The 25208-nt window shown below is 42.2% G+C and overlaps 2 protein-coding genes across 3 annotated transcripts; one reads left to right on the forward strand and one right to left on the reverse strand.

Annotated features, from left to right (window-relative positions):
- Positions 1-659: 659 nt before the first annotated feature.
- LOC135547991 (gastrotropin-like) lies at positions 660-2005 on the reverse strand. The gene is made up of 4 exons (XM_064977190.1): positions 1857-2005; positions 1434-1609; positions 892-981; positions 660-785 (listed from the first exon to the last, which is right to left on the reverse strand). Exons 1-4 carry the CDS (start codon positions 1921-1923, stop codon positions 735-737), a joined length of 384 nt encoding a protein of 127 aa, XP_064833262.1. The 5' UTR covers positions 1924-2005; the 3' UTR covers positions 660-734.
- Positions 2006-6755: 4750 nt separating this feature from the next.
- pwwp2a (PWWP domain containing 2A) lies at positions 6756-25127 on the forward strand. Of its 2 annotated transcripts, XM_064978669.1 has the most exons (3): positions 6756-7923; positions 15867-17787; positions 21527-25127. In XM_064978669.1, the coding sequence occupies exons 1-2, from the start codon at positions 6782-6784 to the stop codon at positions 17758-17760; spliced, it is 3036 nt and encodes a 1011-aa protein (XP_064834741.1). In that variant the 5' UTR covers positions 6756-6781; the 3' UTR covers positions 17761-17787; positions 21527-25127. The 2 variants fall into 2 exon arrangements, with proteins under 2 accessions (XP_064834741.1, XP_064834740.1); XM_064978668.1 differs by lacking the exon at positions 21527-25127 and having other exon boundaries at positions 15867-19764.
- Positions 25128-25208: the final 81 nt, after the last annotated feature.

A 25208-nucleotide genomic window follows, 5' to 3' on the forward strand; every position in this document is an offset into this window, starting at 1 on the left:
TAATCCAATGATAGGAAAGGGAGGTTATAGTAGCCCCTCCTTCTTTGGACGGATCGGTAGGGGGTATTGAAAAGGCAGTCCCAGGAGGTGGGAAGTGGGGACTCTGGAGTAGGCAAGGGGGGTTGGGTAATGGATCATTCTCGCTAGCTTTGTTTACAAAGCAGAGAGGGGAGGGGCTGGCTGGTTACAAAGAGAGGGGAACACTCATTCACCCCAGACATCCCCTCATCTGTCTATTGTTTTGTAACTATCCCAGAGAGCTTAATTGCTCTAAACTCAGTATGCATGCACATCCTAAGAGAGTGTGGCACACAAACCTGTTGTTTGCTTGTTAATGTTTAATCCTAAAACCTAACAATGTACATCTATCATGGTGGAAATGGAAAAACCAACTGGTTTCCAGATTCTATTCTACACACTGCTTAATCTTGATGTTATAGGGTATGAATCTTTCTAGCAAACTCTTGAAAACTATTATTTCAACCTTTTATTAAAGTTGCTACTGAATTGTATAGTGTTTAAAGATAGATTGCCTGCCCCCCCACCACCCAATGGTTGTCCCATAACAAATGTAGTGACATTTGTCAAGAGGTTTTCCTTTACCATTATGTGGCAAACGTCATCAAGCATAGGAGAGACACAAAGACCAAGGCAGCAGGTTGGCTAAGCAGTCTTACTTTATTTACTCATTATTCCGTGTTTTTTTGTGTGCTAATGGCACGGTCACAATGTGTTTAGATCTTCTTGCTGGTTCTTTTCAGCACGACTGAGCCCGCAATTGAGGTCTAAGCAGGGGGAAAATACACAAAACATTACTTGAACTGCCAAAATGTATTTTTCCTTCTCCCCTCTAATATACACCGTTTTCTGCAAAGTGCCACTTTTACTTACCTCAATCAGCTTTCCTCCGCTGATTTCAGATGTGTGGTGGTAGTTAGGGAATTTCGTGCTCAGCTTGCCCCCCTCCATTGTAACTGTGGCCTGAAATGGATGGACACAAATGCTATTTATTCATACTATAATTTGTTAAACCAACAATCTGTTTGTTTCATCTAGATTCTAGATTACAATACATGCATCTGAGTTCCCCTATTATAAATATTAATTGAACCTATATTTAACTAGGCAAGTCAGTTAAAAACAAACTCTTATTTTCAATGACGCGGCGCCCTACGGGACTCCCAATCACGGCTGGTTGGGATACAGCCTGGATTTGAACCAGGGTGTCTGTAGTGATGCCTCGAGCACTTAGACCGCTGCGCCACTCGGGAGCCCCCTAGACAATTTTTTACTACAGTGACTATATGAGACTTTTGTCTGAAGTACTATATTACAGAAGCTTACACAACAGACACCAGGATAGGATTTCTTTTGAAATGAATTCCTGATCTGAACTGACTGAAAGTTGTATGACACATCATAGAGATTTTTACCTTGAACTTTTTCCCTCCAATAGTCTCCATGTCACATTCCTGGTCAATGACAAACTTGTTGCTGATGGTCTTGTTTGTGGGATAGAGCTGGGACCATGAGAACACATTGCCTTTCTGCACCACCTCAGTAATGAGTTTGTAGTCACGACCCTTCTCAACGATGTCATCAGGGATGCCTTGGATTACAAGAAAATATGTAGTTAGACTAGGTGTAAATGAGGCAATTGTGAATCATATTCTCATGTCTGAGCACCATAGTTTGTCTATACTACTACTGCTAATCACCATTGAATGTGCAGTGATGTGAATACATCCATTTCAATATATTGCATAAACCAATTGAATTCAAGACAAAGACTAAGGCTTTCATAGGCTTACTATTACTTTATAAAGGTGGTTATTGAACTTGAATAAATGTCTTACCAAGGAGCTTGCAGAATTCATCGTATCCTTCCTGGGACTCAGTTTCCCATTTTCCAGCGAAGGCCATGGTGTACAGAAAGCAAAGGAGAGGTAAAGGAGAGGGAGAAGCAGTTCCAAGACCAGCAGGGAAGAGTCAGGTACTGAGTGACAACCTGTCCCTCTTTAAATAGACATGGCAACCATCTCCGCCCTTCTTTCATTACAATGGGTACATCACTACACCATAAACTTTTATGTTGCCATCAGAGAGTTGGTGACCATGGGGTCACTCACCTTTGGCACATAATCTACTACTGTATGTGGGGGAAAAAACACCTGATTATTAACAGTATTTCAATACTACATCAATGGCAACAGAGGACCAAAATGCCCTCAGAACAGAGGACATGATTGTTAGTCAACAGTGAATTACATGGTGAGTTTACAGTCTGCCTCAGTCTGGGACCTAAGGCTGCCATACATGACACAGGTTCTGAATCAACAACAGCTTCTCCTTGTCTGTTTAGTTATCCATTAGGAGTGTTGCCATGATCTCTATGACAGCTACAGAGCGTTACTCTGCATTTTCCACCCTTAACCAAAGATCCTATGATGAGACCAGACATAGAACTTGGCAGCAAACAATATCAGCTCATGGAGGACAGTAAGCTCGTTACACCACCGCCAAAACACCAGGGATAATCGTCAGGGGTGGACAGTCTGTTCGAGCACATTGGAAACACACATACACACACCTAGCCTCTGAGACCTTTCCAAAAAATGCACGCCCACAAATTCAGTATTCCACTTGTACATCAAACTTCCTACGGCTCCTATTTTTAGATGCTACTCAGTGCAAGTCACAGCACTTGCAAAAAACTATGCAGAAATACACACAACACATTTTCATATCAGCGCGTTTTTAAATTCAAAAGGCGTTGGTGAGGAAGCGACACATGCAGGTCAATACCCTTAAAGTCATAAGGGTTAAACCCCACTGCTCATCCAAGAACCTCTACTAAAGAGTATGCCTTTTCAAAATGCAAGCCACAAGACTGAATACATCTCACACTTTTGCATTTCTTGTAGCTCCAAATCTTGATGTGATTTAACTATGAAATTACACTGAGTGTACAAAACATTATGAACACCTGCTCTTTCCATGACAGACTGACCAGGTGAATGCTATGATCCCTTATTGGTGTCACTTGTTAAATCCACGTCAGTAGAAGAAGAAGAAGGGAAGGATACAGGTTAAATAAGGATTGAGACAATTGAGATATGGGTTGTGTATGTGTGCCATTCAGAGGTTGAATGGGAAAGACAAAATATTGAAGTGCCTTTGAACATGGTATGGTAGTAGGTACCAGGCACATTGGTTTGTCTCAAGAACTGCAACGCTGCTGGGTTTTTCACTGGGTATCAAGAATGGTCCACCACCCAAAGGACATCCAGCCAACTTGACACAAATCTGTGAAGCATTGGAGTCAACCTGGGTGCAACTCAATCTGGTCCAACTCAATATTAGGAAGGTGTTCTTAATGTTTTGTACACTCAGTGTATTTTCAACTAAATTATACAATCCAGTGGATGAGCTATGTAGTGCTTATGGCATGGGCAGAAAGTCACAGTAAATATTGTAGACATGCTTGATGAGATGGTGCCATACGTGTTGACATACTTGAATAACTTACAGTTGAAGTTGGAAGTTTACATACATCTTAGCCAAATACATTTAAACTCAGTTTTTCACAATTACTGATAATTAATCATAGTAAACATTTGTTTAAGTGTTCTATAGGATTGAGGTCAGGGCTTTGTGAGGGCCACTCCAATACCTTGACTTTGTTGTCCTTAAGCCATTTTGCCACAACTTTGGAAGTCTGCAAATGTATATATGAACTTTAACCCCTGAGGTCAACGTGTATATGAACTTTAACCCTTGAGGTCAACATATATGAACTGGTGACTGGGTGGAGGAACGTTCTCAGAAGAGGAAGAGTCGATGTTTATTGTCCATTTGGAAGACCCATTTTACGACTAAGCTTTAACTTCCTGACTGATGTCTTGAGATGTTGCTTCAATATATCCACTTAAATTTTCCTCCCTGATGATCTCATCTATTTTGTGAAGTGCACCAGTCCCTCCTGCAGCAAAGCACCCCCACAACATGATGCTGCCACTATCGCGCTTCACGGTTGGGATGGTGTTCTTCGGCTTGCAAGCTTCACCCTTTTTCCTCCAAACATAACGATGGTCATTATGGCCAAACAGTTCTATTTTTGTTTCATCAGACCAGAGGACATTTCTCCAAAAAGTATGATATTTGTCCCCGTGTGCAGTTGCAAACCGTAGTCTGGCTTTGTACGGCGGTTTTGGAGCAGTGGCTTCTTCCTTGCTGAGCAGCCGTTCAGGTTATCACAAGGTCCTTTGCTGTTGTTCTGGGATTGATTTGCACTTTTTGCACCAAAGTACATTCATCTCTAGAAAACAGAACGCGTCTTCTTCTTGAGCGGTATGATGGCTGCGTCGTCCCATGGTGTTTATACTTGCGTACTATTGTTTGTACAGATTAACATGGTACCTTCAGGCATTTGGAAATTGCTCCCAAGGATGAACCAGACTTGTGGAGGTCTTTTTTCTTAGGTCTTGGCTGATTTCTTTTGATTTTCCCATGATGTCAAGCAAAGAGGCACTGAGTTTGAAGGTAGGCCTTGAAATACATCCACAGGTACACCTCCAATTGACTCAAATGATGTCAATTAGCCTATCAGAAGCTTCTAAAGAGATATCATCATTTTCTGGAATTTTAAAGGCACAAGCTGTTTTAAGGCACAGTCAACTTAGTGAATGTAAACTTTTGACCCACTGGAATTGTGATACAGTGAATTTAGTGAAATAATCTGTCTGTAAACATTTGTTGGAAAAATGACTTGTGTCATGCACAAAGTAGATGTCCTTAACCGACTTGCCCAAACTATAGTTTGGAAGAAATTTGTGGAATGGTTGAAAAACGAGTTTTAATGACTCCAACCTAAGTGTATGTAAACTTTCGACTTCAACTGTATGTAATAAGATCCACATTTTTATATCTACCCTACTGTTGGCTACTATTTTTGATAGTTCATTGAATTACGTAATGCTCATCTAAATGTAAGAAAATGCTCATGTGAAATTCTTAAAAAATGTAAATGAATAAGTTTATTCGGGTATTGGTTACTCATTGACTCATACTGTATTACCTTTGATTTCAACACTTGAGTCGTTGTTGTACTATGCCAAGATAACACATAAAACTTTTTCATGATTATTTGCTCAACAGTGTCCTTCAGCACAGAGCTAAATCATTTTATTCTCCCCCGAGGGTTGAATCAGTTTGAAGAGTGTATAACACACTGAAACATCAACTTTTATAGTGCACCATACTACTTAAGTACCCCTTACCAATGACAAATGTCATACAATCTTTCTCTGTCAGAAGTCATTTTTGTAAGGTGATACTCGCAAAAGGGGTCTCTCTTATGGATAATCTCTAATTCACACAAAGGACACACGTAACACAAATGCTCTTCCTCAACTGAAAATGTGTTTCAGCTGCCTTGTCAAGTAAATACTATTATCTTCCATCCACCCCCATATAATATCCAATGGTATTTCCTGCTGAGATGCTTTGACAGTTCTTTTCAGAGTAACCACCTTAAGCTCAGGTCAAAAGTTCGCTATGAACACATTAGGCCTAGGAGTGTATGCTACAGGCCAAGATCTATATGAGGGGTGTATTTCAGACACTGCTGGTACTGCTGTAAAAATACTGTAAAGTATCCATTGAATAATATGGATAAGAGATATATAGCAATGCATTATATTTATAGAATTTATCCATTCAGATACAACTTTTATGCAGATGTAAACAGGATCCTCGTTTTTTGGATCCTATTTTTAGAAACTGTGGTATACATAGACCTACTGGTAAGCTTGGTTTCTAAAGGAAACAACTATAGTGTGAGAATGAAATAGCAATGTGCAATTGTGGCCTAAGACTTAAAGCCGTATAAAGCCTTGCACCAGACCAGTCAGCAATCGTGAAGCTGAAGGCTATGGCAAGCACCAAAGACATTAATTGTGCTTGTTGTTTTCGTCATTTGGACTGCTACTTAGATAGAGCTACAACCGGACGTTACTTTTTCGTAGCAGATTAGGAGAATTTAAGCAGCAGGTTAAGATAATTAACTTTATATGCATTTACTCTATAATCTTGCCTCATTTTTTTAACCTTTATTTTACTAGGCAAGTCAGTTAAGAACAAATTTTTATTTTCAATGACAGCCTAGGAACAGTGGGTTTAACTGCCTGTTCATGGTCAGAAAGACAGATTTGTACCTTGTCAGCTCAGGGATTCAAACTTGCAACCTTTCAGTTACTAGTCCAAAGCTCTAACCACTAGGCTACTCTGCCACCCCATATGAGACATAATGACACAGTTATACATAGTTTATACTTGTGAGTCCCCACCTGACGAATTTGAAGTGACTGATAAGTGTTAAATGCAATGCATTCAGTGTTGCCCAGACAATATGTTTGAAGGATAGGGATAGAACTAGAACCAAAGACAAAAGGTCCAAAATCAATATAGGCCTACTGTACATTTTTTAACATCTCTGCTTGAATCTCGCTGATGCTTGAAATACAATACAATATCGCCCCTTGTGGAAAAGGTTCACAAAAGGTTTATTTTTTTGCCTGTTACGTTAGGTTAAGGTTAGACAAAGGGAGCCAATTACAAAATTGTTTCCAGGGTTTCCTTTGAATGACGTGGATATTGACAACTCAACTACAACTTTATAGTTCGCTGGCCTATCAAGTGTTCCTGACTTTCAAGTGGGCGGGCTCTAGTGCTATCACAGGGAGAGGACGGGACCTGGCCGTAGAAGCAAAGCGGAAAGAAAATGGCGGCCGTGGCTGCGGAGCCAGGAGCTGTTGCGGTATCAACAACAACAGCGGGGGACTGTGGTGAGCTCGAACCGGTGCCAGCTGTGCCGGGGGGCAAACTCGACTCCGATGCAACGCAGCAGTACGCGCCAGTAATAGACCTTGTTCACCAACTCAAGGATGGGGATGCAGTTCAGGAATGCAGCCAGGTCCAAATGGAGCTATTGAGCAGGCCAGACCAAGAAGCCGCGGGAAAAGTCCTCGCTGCTTGTGCATTGGATGAACACATCGATACAGGATGTCTCATGGTCGGCTTAGAAAATACCGATAACCATTCTCGCGGGGACTATGGTTCGAAATACACAATGTCGAGGGCAGAACGTTTGAAACAATTTTTTTCGCCTAATGTTGATCCTGCAAACGAGCTCAGTAAGCACGAGCCCTACGCCTGCCATCAGAATAGCTCCATCTCCGATTCACAGCCATCGGTGGTCTTTTTGCATTCGTTCCCTGCGCATCCTGTGACTACGGAGGCTGGGCTGTCGTTGGCAGAGCCAGCAGAGCCCATGATCAATTACTATCAAAACACAGAATCAACCCAACCTACTATTATCGAGTGTGACTATAGAGCTTTAATTAAACCGTCCCACGAGGCTGAACTGGAGCCCGAATCAGCAGATAATGCTCTTTCTGGTACCGAGTACAAGGCCGAGTCTTTGGGAGATGCCTCTCTTGAACATCCCCAGTCCATAGAACACGTCGACTCTCTGTCAGTTCTAGAGACGGAGACACTCATTGGAACACCCATGGAGACTGGATACATTTATGACTTTTCGAGCATCACAAACCAGAACTCTCCGAGTCCCGAGCTTCCTGTAATGGCAGTGGGTCAGGTTGACTCCTCGGCAGAGCCTGGGGACTCGTGCTCACGACAGCGGAGTTTGGAAACGAACTTCCACGAGAGCGAGACGGTATTGAATCCCCCTCACTCCATGCCCGTTGCTGATACTGAGGAGGTACAGTCCGATTCAGTGGACAATCTGATACCTGGTTCTGAAGTTCGAGTATCTCTGGATCACATCATCGACGACGCACTGGTGGTGTCCTTTCGGTTAGGCGAGAAGATCTTCTCTGGGGTTCTGATGGACCTCTCTAAAAGGTATAGTATAATCCTTCTCGGAAATGTCTCTTGTATTTTAGTTTTACACCACATTTGTTTTTCTATGTAACTTCCTAAGACTTTTCTGTCCATTAGTTAACTTCTGGAAACACACCACATATTTTTTGTTTACTACTGACATCCACTGCACATTATGCACATACAAAATTACTCAACAATTCACACCTGAAAGATGTGGCGTGTCCTCATTCCGACTTGTCAGCTGTCAGTAAAGGACCTTGTTCTTTGCAAACCCCTGCCTCCTGAACTAAACTGATAGTTTTCTACATTTGCCAGGGGTCGAGGGGTCAAGCTAACATGGTGATCTCTAGTTTGACAGCGTATCACAAAAATACAGAGGAACTGCTCTTATCCCCAGTTATGTGGGCAGTGCTTTCGGTTTGTCATTTCAGTTTACAAAACTAAACTTGATGTTTCTATTTACAAAGTCCAGGTATATCACAGGTCAGCTGGAGAGGATGATCACATGCTCAGTCTGTAGTGTAAGGTCATACTAAGAAGAATGCTGCAGTTGGTAGAGTAGTCATGTAGCACTATGCCACCATCAACAACCCCTCTTTGGATTCTATCTAATAATGTCCTTCTTGCAATTTGCCACCTGTCTCATCAACACCTTTCCTCCAACCCTCCCTTTATCATCTGCAGGTGTAGATTTTGGGTCATAATTAAACTTGCTGACATGCCTGGGGACTATGTTGAACATCTTCATTATGTTTAGCAAATATGACATCTGCACACACAATCAACACCTTGTTGTGTTTAGTTTCCCCTCACAAGCTGCTTACAGCTCATTGTGTAGTTGCTCTTCAGGACTTCATATAATTTCAAGGTATTCTTCTGGTGTTATACCATATGCGCTATACCATATGCGCTATTAGCTTATCAATACATGGTAGAATATGCTATAACTTGGAAGCCACTTTAGTGTAAGTTGCTTTGATAAGAGCCTGAGCAGCAGTGATCCCAAGGACAATGGCCGGTTTATTACAATGACAAGATGGAGGCCACTCAAACCTTACTCCTTCATTTTCTACAGTACTGTAGATAATCAACACCATCCCCGCTCTACAAACAAGACTGAATTTTTAGATCCTCATTGTTGAGTCTAAGGGATTTGTTTATGGCTTTTGTTTTCCAACAGTCCCCTGAGTGCAGGCCTTGTGGCTGTGATTTGCCAGAGTGTGTTCCATAGCATAGGTCATATGGAATCATTGTTTTTCCTATTGGATATGTGCTCAAGATGAGAGATTAGTCGCTGTCTTCGATTCAGACTAACTCGCCTCTAGACATCGACCTGGTCCTAAAATGTCTACTCTACCCATCCCCGACTTGTGTGACAGGTGTATGCATCTGGAAAGATGGAAGTTAGGACAGGTGGGTGGAATTTCCACCCTATTGTTGCTATCAGAGGAAAAGTTGGAGCTGCTACCATATTGTATACTTATTAAATTATTTCAATTCAATGAAGTGCCAAGGAGAAAGGGCTTGCTGATGTTTCTGGACCAGGCCAACCTTTTACCTAGCTGACAGTCACCTGGTGTTGATTAGGAAGGAAAAGATGGTGGTTGTGTGTTAATGAAAGGTGTTGGTTGATAAGGAGGCTGCTGTGAGAAGCTGTGACGCAAAGGAAAGACAGTGGTGAGGAAAGGCATGTTCCCCTCTTTCTCTTGGCTGTTTCATTCATTGTGATTAGAGTGAGGCACTCACTAATCCTTAACTCTCCAGTGCAATTTTACAGTTGGTTTTGGCTGTCAGAGGAATCTGCATCTTTCTACAATTTCAAGGATGTTTATAAGTAGCAATGGAGGGGCTCATGGCCATATTAATGCAGGTATAGATGTAGACTACTTGCTTATGCGCAATTTCCATTGGAAAGAACCCATGAGCACCATCATGTGAAATTCACAGGAGCATGTCAAATGAAAGTTAAGTCTATATTTTGGGAAATTAAGGCATGGTTACATTTTCAAAAATGTTTAAATCATAAAGGCATATGGAAAAAGGGGTCTTAGAAAACATCTACCCGATAAAGTCTTAAGCTATCAAAAATACATCAAAACAAAATGTTGATGTAAAAACCCTGCCAACTAATATCAACGCTTATATTTAGTTTTGGAGAAATGGTTTACCTTTGGCAAGTTTAAGAAATGTTGCCTTGTAATTCCATTACAAAAAATGCACATTTAAGATATTTTGTAATTTTGGATAATGAAAGTTCACAGAAGTAACAAGTAATGGTAAACCTACCAATTAGTATTTTACTGATATCGATTTTGTTTATGAATTAAGTCATTCAAATTGGTAACGTATTTACAAAAATATATGTAACGTAATTAATGGCAAATTAATTGGCTACGATAGGAAATCATAATAGTCACAAATCACAGTTGGGTCACCTGCTACTGTCCTCTCTTCCACTGGCATTATAACAGTTTTCTTTCTCCTTCTGTCGTCTGGTGGTCAAACCAAGAGTGTTATAACAGTGAGTCTGGACAGCCCGTGCCTCTCCCTTTTTCCTCGCTCTCTGCCCTTCTCTCTTACTCTCCAGTTAATGTTACCTCTCCCAGCTCTTACTGACACCTACCCATGAGCCCCTTGTAACCAGCTTCCTAACCCATTAAGCACCGATCAACACCGGATGTTGAAAAGTAGTTAAAATTTGGTCAGTCCACCCTGACCTTGATGGTAATGTCCACAGACTGACTGGACCAATCGTAGACATATGTTTCACAAGTTTGGATAGTACAGTGATTAGAGATCACAATACAGCACAGTAGAATACAGTCCAATACAGTAAAGTATAGTATTGTACTCTACTGAACTTTATTGCACTCTACTGAAGCCTACTCTGCTGTTTTGTACTGCAATGTACTCTACTGTGCTCTGCTGTGCTGTGATGTCCAAACTTGTTAAACACGAGAATCAGGGGTCACGTTAATAGTTCAGAAATCTGCATTTTCAAAATGCAGCCCATCAAAAATAATCTGCTTTTAAAACCATATCACCTGTGTTTTATATTGGCAGTCAAGTGTTTTGCTTCAATAGAGTAATCGGGGATGTGCAACTATAGTTTTCGTTCACAGAAAATACATTCGTGCAGAAAATGGCTTCATTTTCATCAGGTGACAAAAGAAGTGCAAAGCTATTTGGCTAGCAGTCATAAGTAAAATGAGTGTACAACGAAAAATTATTTTTTTTTCAAAAATGATGCATGGCCATTTCTATAGAAAGAATTTAGCCAGCTACAGTTCCTAATGTTTTGCTTGATGTTAATCTTGCATTTTACCAGAGGCTACACTGAGAAAAGTACCAGAGAAAAGTAGCTACACATCGGTCAGCGCTGTCTGCTGATAGAATGCCCATTTGTGAATTCTCTTCCAAGTGGAGAAGTGCAACTGAATCAGAGGTGGAGAAGTGCAACTGAAGCTCAAAATGAGTCTGATGCCAAGGAGAAATTACAATATGAAGCATTTTAGATCAGCATTTACAAAACACAGCAAAATAACGTAAGAAATAGGCCTATCTTTTTTAGTGCGACCCCTGAGAATAACATTCATATCCATAATTATGCATTTCTGGGTATTACAGATCAGGGACCCATGATGTAATTAATTTACCGGGCGTAAATCCACTTCACTTATAGACATCTTTGAAACGGGTTTGCATAAAATTCTGATGGAGATTTTACCTAAATTCCATTACCGAAGTTTGCATCTGCATCTATCCACTAAATTTGTTTTTGTAATATTGTCAGTGGAAATTGTTAAGTTGTCCTTCTGCATAGACTTATGGTTCATTAAACTTTGAAATCAATGGTTTTTGTTTGGCATACATTTTAAAGTGGAAAAAATGGAATCAAAGCATCATTCCGTTAACATGGAATTGCCCTAATGTAACTGCCAGAGAAACAATACATTTTGAATCGCACACATCCCCTCCCATTTAAAGAGATTGAAAGTTTGAATGTAGGCAGTAATTGAGTACAAGAATCCCAAACCTCCACTTTTAATATTATGCCCCCCAAAGGCCGTAGCTTGCCGTAGCATTGTCCAGTTTTACTTTTAGCTCTGGACAGTACAAATACTACGTGGCCTGCGTTTTCAGTTTCCATAACTTTATAAAACCAGACACATTTAACAGTTAGGCTATTGATTACAGTGCATTCTGGAAAGTATTCAGACCCCTTCACCTTTTCCACATTTTATTACATTGTAGCCTTATTCTAAATTGGATGAAATAAAAGCACTCAAATCTACACACAATACCCCATAATGACAAAGCAAAAACAGGTTTAGAAATGTGCAAAATTATTTAAAAAAAAATACATACCTTATTTACATAAGAATTCGGACCGTTTGCTATGAGACTCAGTTGAGCTCAGGTGCATCCTGTTTCCATTGATCATCCTTGATGTTTCTACAACTTGATTGGTCCACCTGTGGTAAATTCAATTGATTGGACATGATTTGGAAAGGCACACACCTGTCTATATAAGGTCCCACAGTTGACAGTGTATGTCAGAGCAAAAACCAAGCCATGAGGTCGAAGGAATTGTCCGTAGAGCTCCGAGACAGGAATGTGTCGAGGCACAGATCTGGGGAAGGGTACAAAAGAAATTCTGCAGCATTGAAGGTCCCCAAGAACACAGTGGTCTCTATCATTATTAAATGGAAGAAGTTTGGAACCACCAAGACTCTTCCTAGAGCTGGCCACCCAGCCAAACTGAGCAATTGGGGGAGAAGGGCCTTGGTCAGGGAGGTGACCAGCAAATCAGGCCTTTATGGTAGAGTGGCAGGACAGAAACCACTCCTCAGTAAAAGGCACATGACAGCCCGCTTGGAGTTTGCCAAAACGCACCTAAGGTACTCTGACCATGAGAAACAAGATTCTCTGGTCTGATGAAATCAAGTTTGAGTTCTTTGGCCTGAATGCCAAGCGTCTCGTCTGGTGGAAACCTGGCACCAGCCTGTGGGAGTGGGGATGTTTTTCAGCGGCAGCGACTACGAGACTAGTCAGGATCAAGGGAAAGATGAACGGAGCAAAGTACAGAGAGATTCTTGATAACCTGCTCAGAACCTCACACTGGGGAGAAGATTCACCTTCCAACGAGACAACGACCCTAAGCACACAGCCAAGACAATGCAGGAGTGTCTTCAGGGGCATGTTTCGGAATGTCCTTGAGTGGCCCTGCCAGAGCCCTGACTTGACGCCGAGATTCCTGAAAATAGCTGTGCAGCGACTCTCCTCATTCAACCTGACAGCGTTTGAGAGGATCTGCAGAGAAGAATGGGAGAAACTTCCCAAGTGCATGTGTGCCAAACTTGTAGCGTCATACCCAAGAACACTCGAGACTGTAATTTTCTAAAATAAATGTGTAAACATTTATGAAAAACATTTTTTTCTTTGCCATTATAGGGTATTGTGTGTAGATTGAGGGGGGGGGGGGTATTAAATCAATTTTAGAGCAAGGCTGTAACATAACATAAAATGTGGAAAAAGTGAAAGGGTCTGAATAGTTCCCAAATGCACTGTATGTCACGTCCTCTGCATCCATTTTGCTCTCACGTGTTCGGAGTTTATTATAACCAATTTATTGATGCGATTATGATTTGCTATAGGTCAGGCCCCATTGGTCATGTGCATGCGATGCATACATGTGTCACAAAAAACGCAAGGGTTGCGGGAATGTTTTTCCTAAACAAATGAGGTATTTTGGTAACAGAACTTTTAAGTAAGAAATGGCAAATTATGTTGCAGCTTCAGCAACACGGACAGCACGTGTTTGTAGTGGTTTACTGCATCAGGGTAGAGCGAGAGAGACACCGGGTGCTAGTCACGGTCGCTCACTGTCTTCTTTTTTTTTTTTTTTTTTTTTACAACGCTGCAAGCCCGAGTACAATCAAATCAATTGAGGTTGGACTCCCTCTAGTAATTTCTGTCTTCATTATTTAATCAAACAGTGTGCTTAAAGCATCAGACAAGCTCAGTGCATATATTTGATTTGATTAACACACATAGGATGTGTCTACATGTGCAAAAATACATGTTTAAACATTTCGACCAATTGGTCGAAAGAACAGTCTGTCGACCAACATTTTTGCTATTGTTGGGGACAGCCCTAAGGTACAATTGGGGACAGCCCCAAGGTACAGAAATGTGAAAGATCCTACTTTTGCATATTTGGGTATTTTTCTACACATTGGTAATTTTTTGTAATAAGCTCCGCCCCCAAACAAGACCTCATTTAGTTGGTCCGGACCAGACCAAATCTGAAACAATCATAGATGTCTTAGTTTCACAAGTTTGGACGTCACAGTAGAGTTCAGTATAGGGCCCATACCCCAAAAGCATCTTAAGGCAAAGTTCATCGTTATAACCTTCATAAGAGCATCTTTACATTTCAGAGCTGTTTCCCAAAACATCTTTATTGACGTTGCACTTGCTTGACAAATACAAAATATTCTTGCTCTTATCCATAAGAATCCGCACTGTGTATGCTAGCTGTTTGATAGAGCGCACATGCGAAGACCAGAGTAGGCACATTTGCTATTTAACGCAACAGTTTGTTACAAAACTATTGGTAGATTTGAAAATGCGATGTAAACACACTGAACTTTAGATTTGTATTCGGTACATGAAAACTTAAGCAAAAAAAACAAACATTTTGTGTGCTCTACGTCATCACGCACTGATTTTTGGATGGGTAAATGTGCAATATTTTCTAATGTCGCCAGTTGGATGGAAACCTAGCTATTGATCCATTGTTTTGTTCTCCAAAGGGGAGGAAGGGTGGTCCAGTAGAGTTAGCATTTGGTCCAGTAGAGTTAGCATTTGGTCCAGTAGCATTAGCATGATAAATCTTGTCCTGTATTTGCGCTTGATGCAGCATAGGCACACATTTACCCAAGGCCATCTATCTCTGTATAGCTCTGTCATCTCCCATGTAACATGGGGATTATTTTAAGAGGTGTTCTGGTAGGAAACAGTTTCTAGGCTGAGATATCATATGCAGTACACTAACTCAACTAGGTCTATGTAGTGGTAGTTGAACCACTTGACATATAGTATCTGGATAATGTTCAGTAGGGTCGGCAGTTTTAAAGATTTTGGTTGAGCTGAAGTTGTCAAGGTGTATAGGGGTTCTTCTGAGGTAAAAATAAATATATATACAGTGCCTTGCGAAAGTATTCGGCCCCCTTGAACTTTGCGAACTTTTGCCACATTTCAGGCTTCAAACATAAAGATATAAAACTGTATTTTTTTTGTGAAGAATCAACAACAAGTGGGACACAATCATGAAGTGGAACGACATTTATTGGATATTTCAAACTTTTTTAACAAATCAAAAACTGAAAAATTGGGCGTGCAAAATTATTCACATCTCCACACCTCCTGGAATTTAATTTTGAGGAAAACACAGTCAAATAGAGAAAACAAGACAGGCAGCGCAATTCAGATTTTTCTTCACTACTTGGTCTGTTGACCGATCAGATCAGGTCTGAAAAATATCTGATGTGAAAAGATCTGTGATTGGTCAAAAGACCAATTAGTGTAAACTTCACTTGTATCTGCCGTATTAAAACATTAGTGAATTAAGCTGGAGGGTGAGCATTAATATTGTAAACAAGGATAGTTTTTTCCCTTTGTTTGTAGGGCCTTGTGCACTCTAGTTAGCTATGGTGATGTTGTGTTTTAGGCCGTGGGAGCTTCTTTGATCTTTTGCAACACTAATTTAATATTTCCTCTTTGAATGTTCAGGTTTTAATTGATTTAGATTGATTTCCTAAATGTACAATGTAGGCCTAAATGAGAAACATCTTGAATTAGCATGAAATCTTTGACGAATACAAGACAAAAAACAAGTTTAGAGTTGAGTTTTTATAGTTATCCACAGTTTCTAAATCCTCATTCTCTCTTCTCAGGTTTGGACCCTATGGAATTCCAATCACTGTGTTCCCAAAGAGAGAATACAAGGATAAACCTGAATCTATGCAGCTAAAGACAGAACCATTCCAGCCAGAGAAGGTGGAAATGCCAGTTCAGGAAGATCCTGACAGCCAAGTTGTCGCAATCCCCGAACCAAACCCTGACCCCCAGCCTAAGCCTAACCCATGGACTTCAAAACCTCCACCACTGTTTCAGGAGGGAGCCCCTTACCCTCCGCCATTGTTCATCAGGGACACCTACAACCAGTCGTTACCTCAGCCGCCCCCCCGCAAGATCAAGCGGCCCAAGCGCAGGCTGTATCGCGAGGAGCCCACCTCTATCATGAACGCCATCAAGTTGCGGCCCCGCCAGGTGCTCTGTGACAAGTGCAAGGGGACTGTCATGACCGTGGACAAGAGGGAGCCACGTAGAGGCCCTGTGTCGGACTCTAGGGGCGAGGACGCCAAGCGGAGACGCAACGACAGTGCAGCTACTGTCAGCAAGCGGCCACGTAATGACTCTCGCTCTGAGGAGAAGCGCCATGCTGCTGAGGCGTCTAAACGGCAGGCCTCAGGGATTCGAGTCTCCTCTTCCTCTTCTCTGGGCCAGGTGAAGGCCGGAGCTGGAGGCAACAGGGTTCTGAGGACAACAACCACCACAACAACATCACCGGTCAACAGCAGCTCCAGAGTCCAACTCAATGCCAAGAAAGTGCTTCAGAGCAAAAATGTTGATCACTCCAAGGCAAGGGAGGTGCTGAAACTGGCCAAGGCGCAGAAGAGGCAGAGAGAGACTACAGTGGTCACTGGCAGCAGTGGCAACGCCAAGACGATGACGAGGGCCGCTGCCCTGCAGGAGGCCCACGCCCACCAGAAGGTCCACTTCACCCGGCGGCTGCAGCAGATCAGCGGGGTGGGACCAAGCAACGCCACCCCTCTGCCACCCAGGATGCGCATCAAGCCCCAAAGGTACCGTAATGAAGAGAATGACTCTTCTACATGTAAGCCGCCTTGCCTCGAGAAAGTGCCGGGAAGTGGCCGTTTGTCCCCTCCAAAGCCAGGCGCGCCCCGCTGCACCTCCACGCGCTCCTCCTCCTCCTCCTGCTCCACAGGCGAGGCCACTCTAGACCAGGGTCTAGATAAAGGGCCAGAACCTGAGCTCAGTCCTCAGACCCAATCCCAGACCCAAGTGGAACCCCTCACAGCCACGGAGCACAGCGACCCCAAGGTGGAGCCAGAGGAGCAGGGGGGGCGGGAGGAGAGGCGGGAGACGCGCGGCAGCAAGGCTGGCAACCTTGTGGTGTACATGACCCTTAACCCCAGCCAGCCTGACTCCTCTAATACCTCCATGTGCAGCGTTGATAGTGCAGATGACTTAAAATCTTCAAACTCAGAGTGTAGCTCCACCGAGACCTTTGACTTTCCCCCTCCCGGTGATTTGCACTCGCCCCCCGCCCCCGGCACATCCTCCGCAGTCACTGACCCCTCGCCAGCACCTACGGAAGAGAAAACCCCTCGTAAATCTCAGAAAGTGTTTTCCAAAAATGTGTCTAAGTGTGTCTCTCTGGACGGCAGGAGCATTTGCGTAGGGGACATTGTTTGGGCCAAAATATATGGTTTTCCTTGGTGGCCAGCCCGCGTCTTAGGCATCCAGATCAGCCGCAAAGATAATGGGCTCTTAGTCAGGCAGGAGGCCCGTGTCGCCTGGTTCGGTTCACCCACCACCTCCTTCCTGGCACTTGCACAGGTCGCCCCCTTTCTAGAAAGCTTCCAGTCACGCTTCGACAAGAAGAGAAAGGGCTTGTACCGTAAAGCCATCACAGAGGCAGCCAAGGCTGCCAAGCAGCTCACTCCTGAGGTTCGCGCATTGCTTACGCAATTCGAGACGTGAGGTGGTGTGCTTTGGGGAAAAGGAAAGGTAGGCAAACATGGTCCCCTTCCCCTCCTAGTCACCTACCATGTCCCTTCACCTTCCTGAGAGAAAGAAACTAAATATTTCAGGCCAGACAACCAGGACTCCTCTTTTTTTTCTATAATCAAAAAGGGACTGAATGGGTTGGGGTTATACACACTACTGCATATATAAAAATGGCAGCGTTTATTTTATTTTATCATCCTTCTCAAATTTCACTTATTTATCCAAACTGGTGGAAATCTGGTAATTTCATTTAACTTTTTTTTTTTTTTACAGAATGGTTGGTGATGGAAATATTCACCTTATCTTGAGGCCTTTAAGTTTCACTCACTGTTCAAAGAAACTCATGTCATGTTCTAACACCATGGTTCATAGGTTTTCTTAATTGGCTGCCAATTGTCAAAATCTTAAGAGACAAAAAGAGTAGTTCTTTCAGTCTATGCAACAAGCGGTTCAGTTTCAGGTACTGTGAACGGAAAGTTACAGGATCTGAGCAGCAGTAAATATGATGTATCTGTGCTGGTTGAAGACATGTACTGTAGCTGTGATTTGACGAGGAAGTGGACCCTTGTGGATTTGAAGAGCGAGCAGTTATAGGGGCTTAGGTACCTGCTGTATCTCAGACACAGTCAGAGCTGACTGGCTGTGGGAACTGGCTGCCGGGCCGGTAAGCTCTTGATCACCGTGTGGCACACTGCCAGCCAGGGCTTTCCAGACAGTTGAGCTGGGCTTGTGAGGATGTGCCTGTAAGCCAAAGTCACCTCAAGTGCCGGTGAGAGGAGGATGGTGCCCTGTTTCTAATCCTCTCTGAAAACAGAGATGGTTACAGGGCAGTAGATACTGTACTGAGAGCGTGCCCGCTCAACCGGGCAGTGGGCACATCCACCCCCCTCATACCTGTCCAGTCCCTTTGGGCCACCTCACTTCTCCCCCGTTCTCTCTCATCTGACTCTGTCCTGTGTAGTCTCTATACCTTGTGCTCCTCAGTTAACCAAGACTGTTTTATTACTCTCTGGTCTTCCTATCTAGCTCCGTGATTTTGCATGCTGTTATACATAGAATGATACCCAATTTGTTTTAAAATCACTGATTTGAATTGTCTGCACATCGGGACATTTTAAACAAAGATGTTTGTTGATGGAGCGACGGCGTACTATGAAAATGATAAAACCAACTAGCATTGACAGAGGGAAGCCATTTTAGTTACTCCTCTCATATACGTGTGGTATGGCACGTTACAGGGATGAACTATTTTTGCTGTTATTTTCTACAACTTTTACTATGGGTTTGCCATGTCTTGTTGACTTGTACAAGTAGTTCAGTGATTTCTCAGAGTTCTCAGTGTTCAGCTGTTACTCAACCCTGTTTGAGTTGGAATGTGTTTGACTTTATTTGGTGCTCCTGAACTCAACCTTCTATCACTTCACTGCTTGGCTAATCTGATACGACTGCAAATCCTAATTTTATGTATTATGTACAGTACAATCTGTATCAAATTATTTTTAGTGGATTTTTATGATGAATAATGGAAAAAAGGCTTTTTTTTGTTTGGCTGAAGTTGGGGGAGGGTTGTGAGGAAGGGTTACCTCACCAGTTCTGATCTCTACCAGTTCTGTTCACTTCAGATTTGACAATTTCATTACCAATGACAAATTACATTTCCTAAAGATGTTTCTTCATTTACCTGCCTACATACCTATCCACCAGGGACATACATCGCCTCACCTTTGCCCTTTTGGCCCCGAACAGGTAGAGATCAGAGGCTTATTGCTCGGTAGAGTACACTGACCTGACCGTTGTTACAAGCAGAGACGAAGTGTATAATGACGGGTTGGCTCTGTTTCTTCTATTTCGGACATCATCTGTTTGCAGATCAGAGAATGCTGTTGGAAAAAGTAACAGTTGAAGAACACTTGTGTAAATGTTTTTCTGATGTTTTTAAAAGGTATTATAAATAAAATGTCAACTTCAAGAATCTTACACCTAGTTGTCTTCATTTTAGTGCTCCTACTTCCATTAACACCTACAAATCCAATGCCATTTATAAGGCTTCAGTTTCACCTTGAAACAAGCTGGAATAAAAACATTGGTCATTTGGAATTTGAGATATTTCTATTGTCCCCCTCGTACTAAAATGGGGGCTTTTTAAGTTGACAATGACCATGCCTTTTAAATTGTGGCTTGTGGTCTTATAATAGCTGCCATTAACTGCAAATGTTTGTGGGGCTTTTATGAAATAGCAGACCTGTAGAAAACTACTTGCCAGTCAAGCCCCTGTTTACCACTTGAGGCTATTGGTACATTAACAATAATGAGAGGAAATGCCTGAATGTTGAGATTTTGGGGGGGAGTAAAATCATTCCTTTTATTGAACAGATTTTCTTACCTGCAAACAGATCTAGGACATTGACATCATATGCTAATAGAAGCCATTGTTCAATGGCTGTCAGTCAGTGTATCTGAAGCAATGCATCTTTGAATGGCATTGTAGAATTTAACATTTCGGAGGAGTTTGATGGTTCCGTCCTCTAATTGTTTGTAAATGAAATAGTACTGAGAAGTAATGTTTTGGTTTGAAATACAAATGAAAAGGCTACTTACCTTCCGAATATTGAGTTGCACCCCCGTTTGCCCTAAGATCAGCCTGAATATGTCATGGAATGGACTACAAGGTGTTGAAAGCATTCTATAGGGATGCTGGCCCATGTTGATGCCAATAATTCCCACAGTTGTCAAGTTGGCTGGATATCCTTTGGGTGGTAAGACAGTTCTTGATGCACACAGGAAACTGTTGAGCGTGAAAAACTCAGCACTGTTGCAGTTCTTGATACATGCAAACCGGTGCGCCCGGCATCTACTATCGTACCCCATTCGAAGGCACTTAAATATTTTGTCTTTCAGATTCACCCTCTGAATGGCACAAATCCATCTGTCCACCTGTCTCCTCTCCTTTATCTACAGTAATTGAAGTGGATTAAACCGGTAACATCAATAAGAGATAATTGCGTTCACTTGGTCAGTCTGGCATGGAAAGGGCAGGTGTTCCTAATGTTTTGTACATTCAGTGTATATATATCCATGTCCGGGAGCAGCATACACATAACATTACGTAAATCAAGGAGCTGATCCACAGAGCAGCAGCATTTCAAGGTAAACTAGGTTAAATCTCAAAACATTTGAATGATCAGTGGATCAGTGCACGCCAGACCAGCAAACTGCTGAAAAAGTTATCACAGATCACGATGACTCGTTTGTGATGTCTATCTCGGTTGTACCACTGTCAATCAGACACTTGCTAGGCTGAGGCATCCGTGCAGCAGAACTCAGGTATAGATCTCTCATTGAGAGACATACAGGACCCCTCCCAAAATGCATTAGAGGTGCCATTGAGCCCAAAAATGGTGCTGTTGCAACATGAACAATGCACCGTTAAGGTTTATTCCTGATTTCACTCAAGATCACTGGAGGCCCCTCGAAAAATGTTGTGTTGTTGGCTAACTAATGTGCACTGACCTACAGCCTTTTATTCAATGAACATTTTAGTATTCGTAGGAGTGCCCTTCCTGTCATGTACGCTGACGTTTCCAATGTCTCAGTGCTTTGATGAAAAAGCTTTTTTAATGGCATGCACTAAAACCTATTGAATCTGCTTTGTTGAAGCCAAATACAGAAAGAGCATGCCCTCTGATTTGGATGAAAAGATCCCTGATGTGTTCATGTCTCTCTCTGTCTTCTCTTCCAGTGCTACAACGCTGAAGGGCTGCTGATGGGTCCTTTACACTGCCAGACGGAAGGATATGTCCAGAATTGGAGACGTCATCGATATAATTATTTTTATTTAAGTATCGGAAGAAGGAACATTTATATATTTATAATGAATTGCAGACCTACTCCACCTCTGGGCCTGTCCATCATGCTGAATACCATTTGATTTCTTTGAGCAGGCGTCCATGTCCACAAGCATGTGACCTTAGTTTGAGTGAGGACATCTGCAGAGTCGACGAGCACTCTGACCATTATAGATATCTAGTACATTTGTATTACATACATGTTGACAGGACACAGGATTTTGCAGGGTTTTTAGTATGTTCAGTGATCTTGAAATGCAAAGACAAAAAAATGAATAAAAACAATACTATGTAAAACATTTATATTAATGCAATAAAGATTGCATGTGCTATGCTATTACAGTGCATTTGCAGAAGGCTGTGCTTTGTTGTGTTGAAGCAGTCTTGAAAAAGAATACTGGTGTCTCAAGCCCTGTTTATACCTGGTGCTAACATGCCTAACGTGTGTCCCGATCCTGTCCACAGTCTGATTGTGCCCACATTTGAAGTGAAGTGATTGTGATCAGATCTTCCTGACCACCTCAGGAGGTAGTCAGGGACACGTATCTGGATTATCAAACATTTTAAATCGTCCCTCTTGACTCGAGGCAATATTTGTTTTATTTATCCCTTTTTCTCCCCAAATTGGTATCCAATATCCAATTGGTAGTTACAGTCTTGTCCCATTGTCGCAACTCCCGTACGGATTTGGAAGAGGCAAACCAGGATCTCTAATGGCACAGCGAGCACTGCGGCGCAGTGCTTTAGTCCACAGCGCCACCCAGCAATATTTGTGTTAACATAAAATAAGAATTAGCATTAATATGCTGAATTATACCTTTTTTGAGAAAGGTGATTGGGAGGATTATAGAACCCGTGACCTTCTGGTCCCTTGCCATATCCATTGTACCAGCAGGGGGATGGTACTAGCCCAGTCTTGTCACATATTTAAAGCTGTTCAGCCAGAAAGTTAGTAGATTAGAAATGTGATAAATTGAAAATGTTGGTTAAATTTAAAAAAAAGAAGTCGCAACTGGGATTCGAACTGGCAACCTTGCGGGTCGCAACCAATGATATATATATCTATATACACACACACGTACGTGTATTTTTTCTTAATGTCTACATTTGTTTAATTCTATTACAGACACCTTAATGCATACTTTCAAATTATATGTGAGCTGAACATACGTTTTAAATTTTTTATATTTAAAGTACTTATGTCCCCACTACAACAACAAAATACTTAAATCAATGTAATTTTGTCCTTGAAAACAATAATAAGTAATTGAAATACTGTAGAATTACATTAATTCCTATTGAGGATTGCTTCTTCTGAGTTCCAATATGGCCGACCAATGGGTTCTAAGCCTCTCATCGACCAATACATAGCATCAGCAATCTAACGTTCATATACATCATTTGTTGCAACCCGCATTTAACGCCCTCCATCCTACCTCCCTAAGGGCCTTTTTTTTCTGTTGCTCTCACCTGTAACTCCAACCACTGATATTCTAAGCTTTGCCCACTGAGCATTAGGCCTAGATTAAAACAGATCAAGCAATAGCTGACACCGAGACTCTTCCTAGAGCTGTCCGCCCATTCCACACTGAGCAATTGGGTTTGAAGGGCCTTGGTCAGGAGCTGACCAAGAACCCGATGGCCACTCTGAAAGAGCTCCAGAGTTCCTCTGTGGAGATAGGAGAACCTTCCAGGACAACTATGTCTCCAGCCCTCCACCAATCAGGCCTTTATGGTAGAGTGGCCAGACGGAAGCCACTCCTCAGTAAAAGGCACATGACAGCCCGTTTGAAGTTTGCCAAAAGGCACCTAAAGGACTCAGACCAATGAGAAACAAGATTCTCTGGTCTGATGAAACTCCCGATCGAACATCTCTGGAGAGACCTGAAAACAGCTGTGCAGCGACACTCCCCATCCATCCTGAGTTTAATTCTAGTTTAAGTTGAATCTACATAAAGTTCTTCAAACATGCAGTCAATATGCTGTTCTGACCTTGTTCTGACCTTGTGTGCAAAGTCAAATGGCACGGACAAATCAATACGAATAGATATGTTCTCTCAGCAATGGAACCAAAAGCGCAAATACGGACAGCATGGGAAATGAGAAGTGCAGAGCTTGAGAGGATCTGTAGAGAAGAATGGGAAACTCCCCAAATACAGGTGTGCCAAGCTTGTAGCGTCATAGCCAAGAAGACGAGGCTGTAATTGCTGATAAAGGTGCTTCAACAAAGTACTGAGTAAAGGGTCTGAATACTTAAGTAAATATGATGGCAAACATTTCGAAAAACCTGTTTTTACTTTGTCATTATGGTGTATTGTGAAGATTGATGAACGTAACAAAATGTGGAAAAGGTCAAGGGGTCTGAATACTTTCCAATCGCACTGTAGAAATGACACTCAAATTGAAAATCATTAAACAAAATAATGAGGATCAGCCTTATCAAGGTGTAGATTTACATCTCACAGTTCAGTGTTAGAAATGGTAAACAAGGCTGCATGGGATTTCTCTTAATGTGACTCCATTGCCAATGTCCACTTTAAGTATAATGCTGGGAACTGCTTGTGGATGTAACGCAGTTCCACCTCTTGACACCGTCAAAAGATCAGCTATGTGGATGTAGGAGGATCACCATAAGTTATTTTGATCGTCTACACCGGTCTAAAAATGTGGGCCCAATCAGAATGTGGACGATATCAGCACCAGGTATAAACGGGGCTTCAGTCTTCCCCAACCTTATACCAGCTCCTGTTGTTTCACAGTAAGCTACCCGCTGAGCTACAAGCAGCCTTAAAGAACAGGAGTTAGCTGAACAACTCCAAATGTCTAGACTGTTCCTGGGGAGATGCAGTACTTAGTGTGTAATCTACAATTGACTGGCAGAAACAGAAAATCAAAGATATCACGCTCCCTCAGTCAGGGTCCTGTAGGGCTCTATTCAATCGGCTTCACTGAAGCGTAAGAAATGTAAAGGTAATATCCTTATGAGCCGACATTATGCAGCGTTTAACGCGAATGCAGTCTCCACTAACGCGGGAACATTGCCTTTATATTTCAATCACGCTAACGCTGAAGCCCCCCTCATCCAGCAGATTATTTTGATGACATTTATGTGCAAATTTAAGCGTACATGTCATTTTCCTTGCCAGATGTCCCTATTCAGTCACTCTCTAGGGTTAAAACCACAATATTCCTCCCTGACTTTCCTCCTCACTTCAAGACAAGCAGAGCCAGTTGACTGGACCGATTGTGAGGTCACAGGCTGGATTGGGGATTCCCAAAGGGAAACAAACACATGGTCAAGTCAGTCAGGAGCAGCTGAAGAGAGCCACAGTGACTGAATCAGCTGTGACTCATCTCTCGCCATCTCGTGTACATGTATGCGTTTTGATACAATCTATTAATGTCTTGACTTAACAGACTGGTGGATGTGGGAAATCCTGTTTTGTAATTACTGTATATCTCCTAAAATCAGTAAATCTGCTTTTTGCCTTTGTACTTGGTGTTTTTCAATATTGTACTGTAATTCACCATGACACCAATATGCATATCCTCTGAATATATAAGCCAATGGAAAAG

Source organism: Oncorhynchus masou, chromosome 11 (genome assembly GCF_036934945.1).
Source record: "Oncorhynchus masou masou isolate Uvic2021 chromosome 11, UVic_Omas_1.1, whole genome shotgun sequence".
In the NCBI taxonomy this organism is placed as follows: domain Eukaryota; kingdom Metazoa; phylum Chordata; class Actinopteri; order Salmoniformes; family Salmonidae; genus Oncorhynchus; species Oncorhynchus masou.

What these genes read in the sequence shown, in the direction of transcription:
- pwwp2a (XM_064978669.1), top strand. Translation starts at nt 6,782, where the DNA reads ATGGCGGCCGTGGCTGCGGAGCCAGGAGCTGTTGCGGTATCAACAACA. An exon ending in CTGATGGACCTCTCTAAAAG is followed by an intron (nt 7,924 to 15,866) that starts GTATAGTATAAT and finishes CTCTCTTCTCAG; the next exon opens with GTTTGGACCCTATGGAATTC.
- LOC135547991 (XM_064977190.1), bottom strand. Translation starts at nt 1,923, where the DNA reads ATGGCCTTCGCTGGAAAATGGGAAACTGAGTCCCAGGAAGGATACGAT. An exon ending in TGAATTCTGCAAGCTCCTTG is followed by an intron (nt 1,610 to 1,856) that starts GTAAGACATTTA and finishes TTGTAATCCAAG; the next exon opens with GCATCCCTGATGACATCGTT. An exon ending in TTGGAGGGAAAAAGTTCAAG is followed by an intron (nt 982 to 1,433) that starts GTAAAAATCTCT and finishes CATCCATTTCAG; the next exon opens with GCCACAGTTACAATGGAGGG.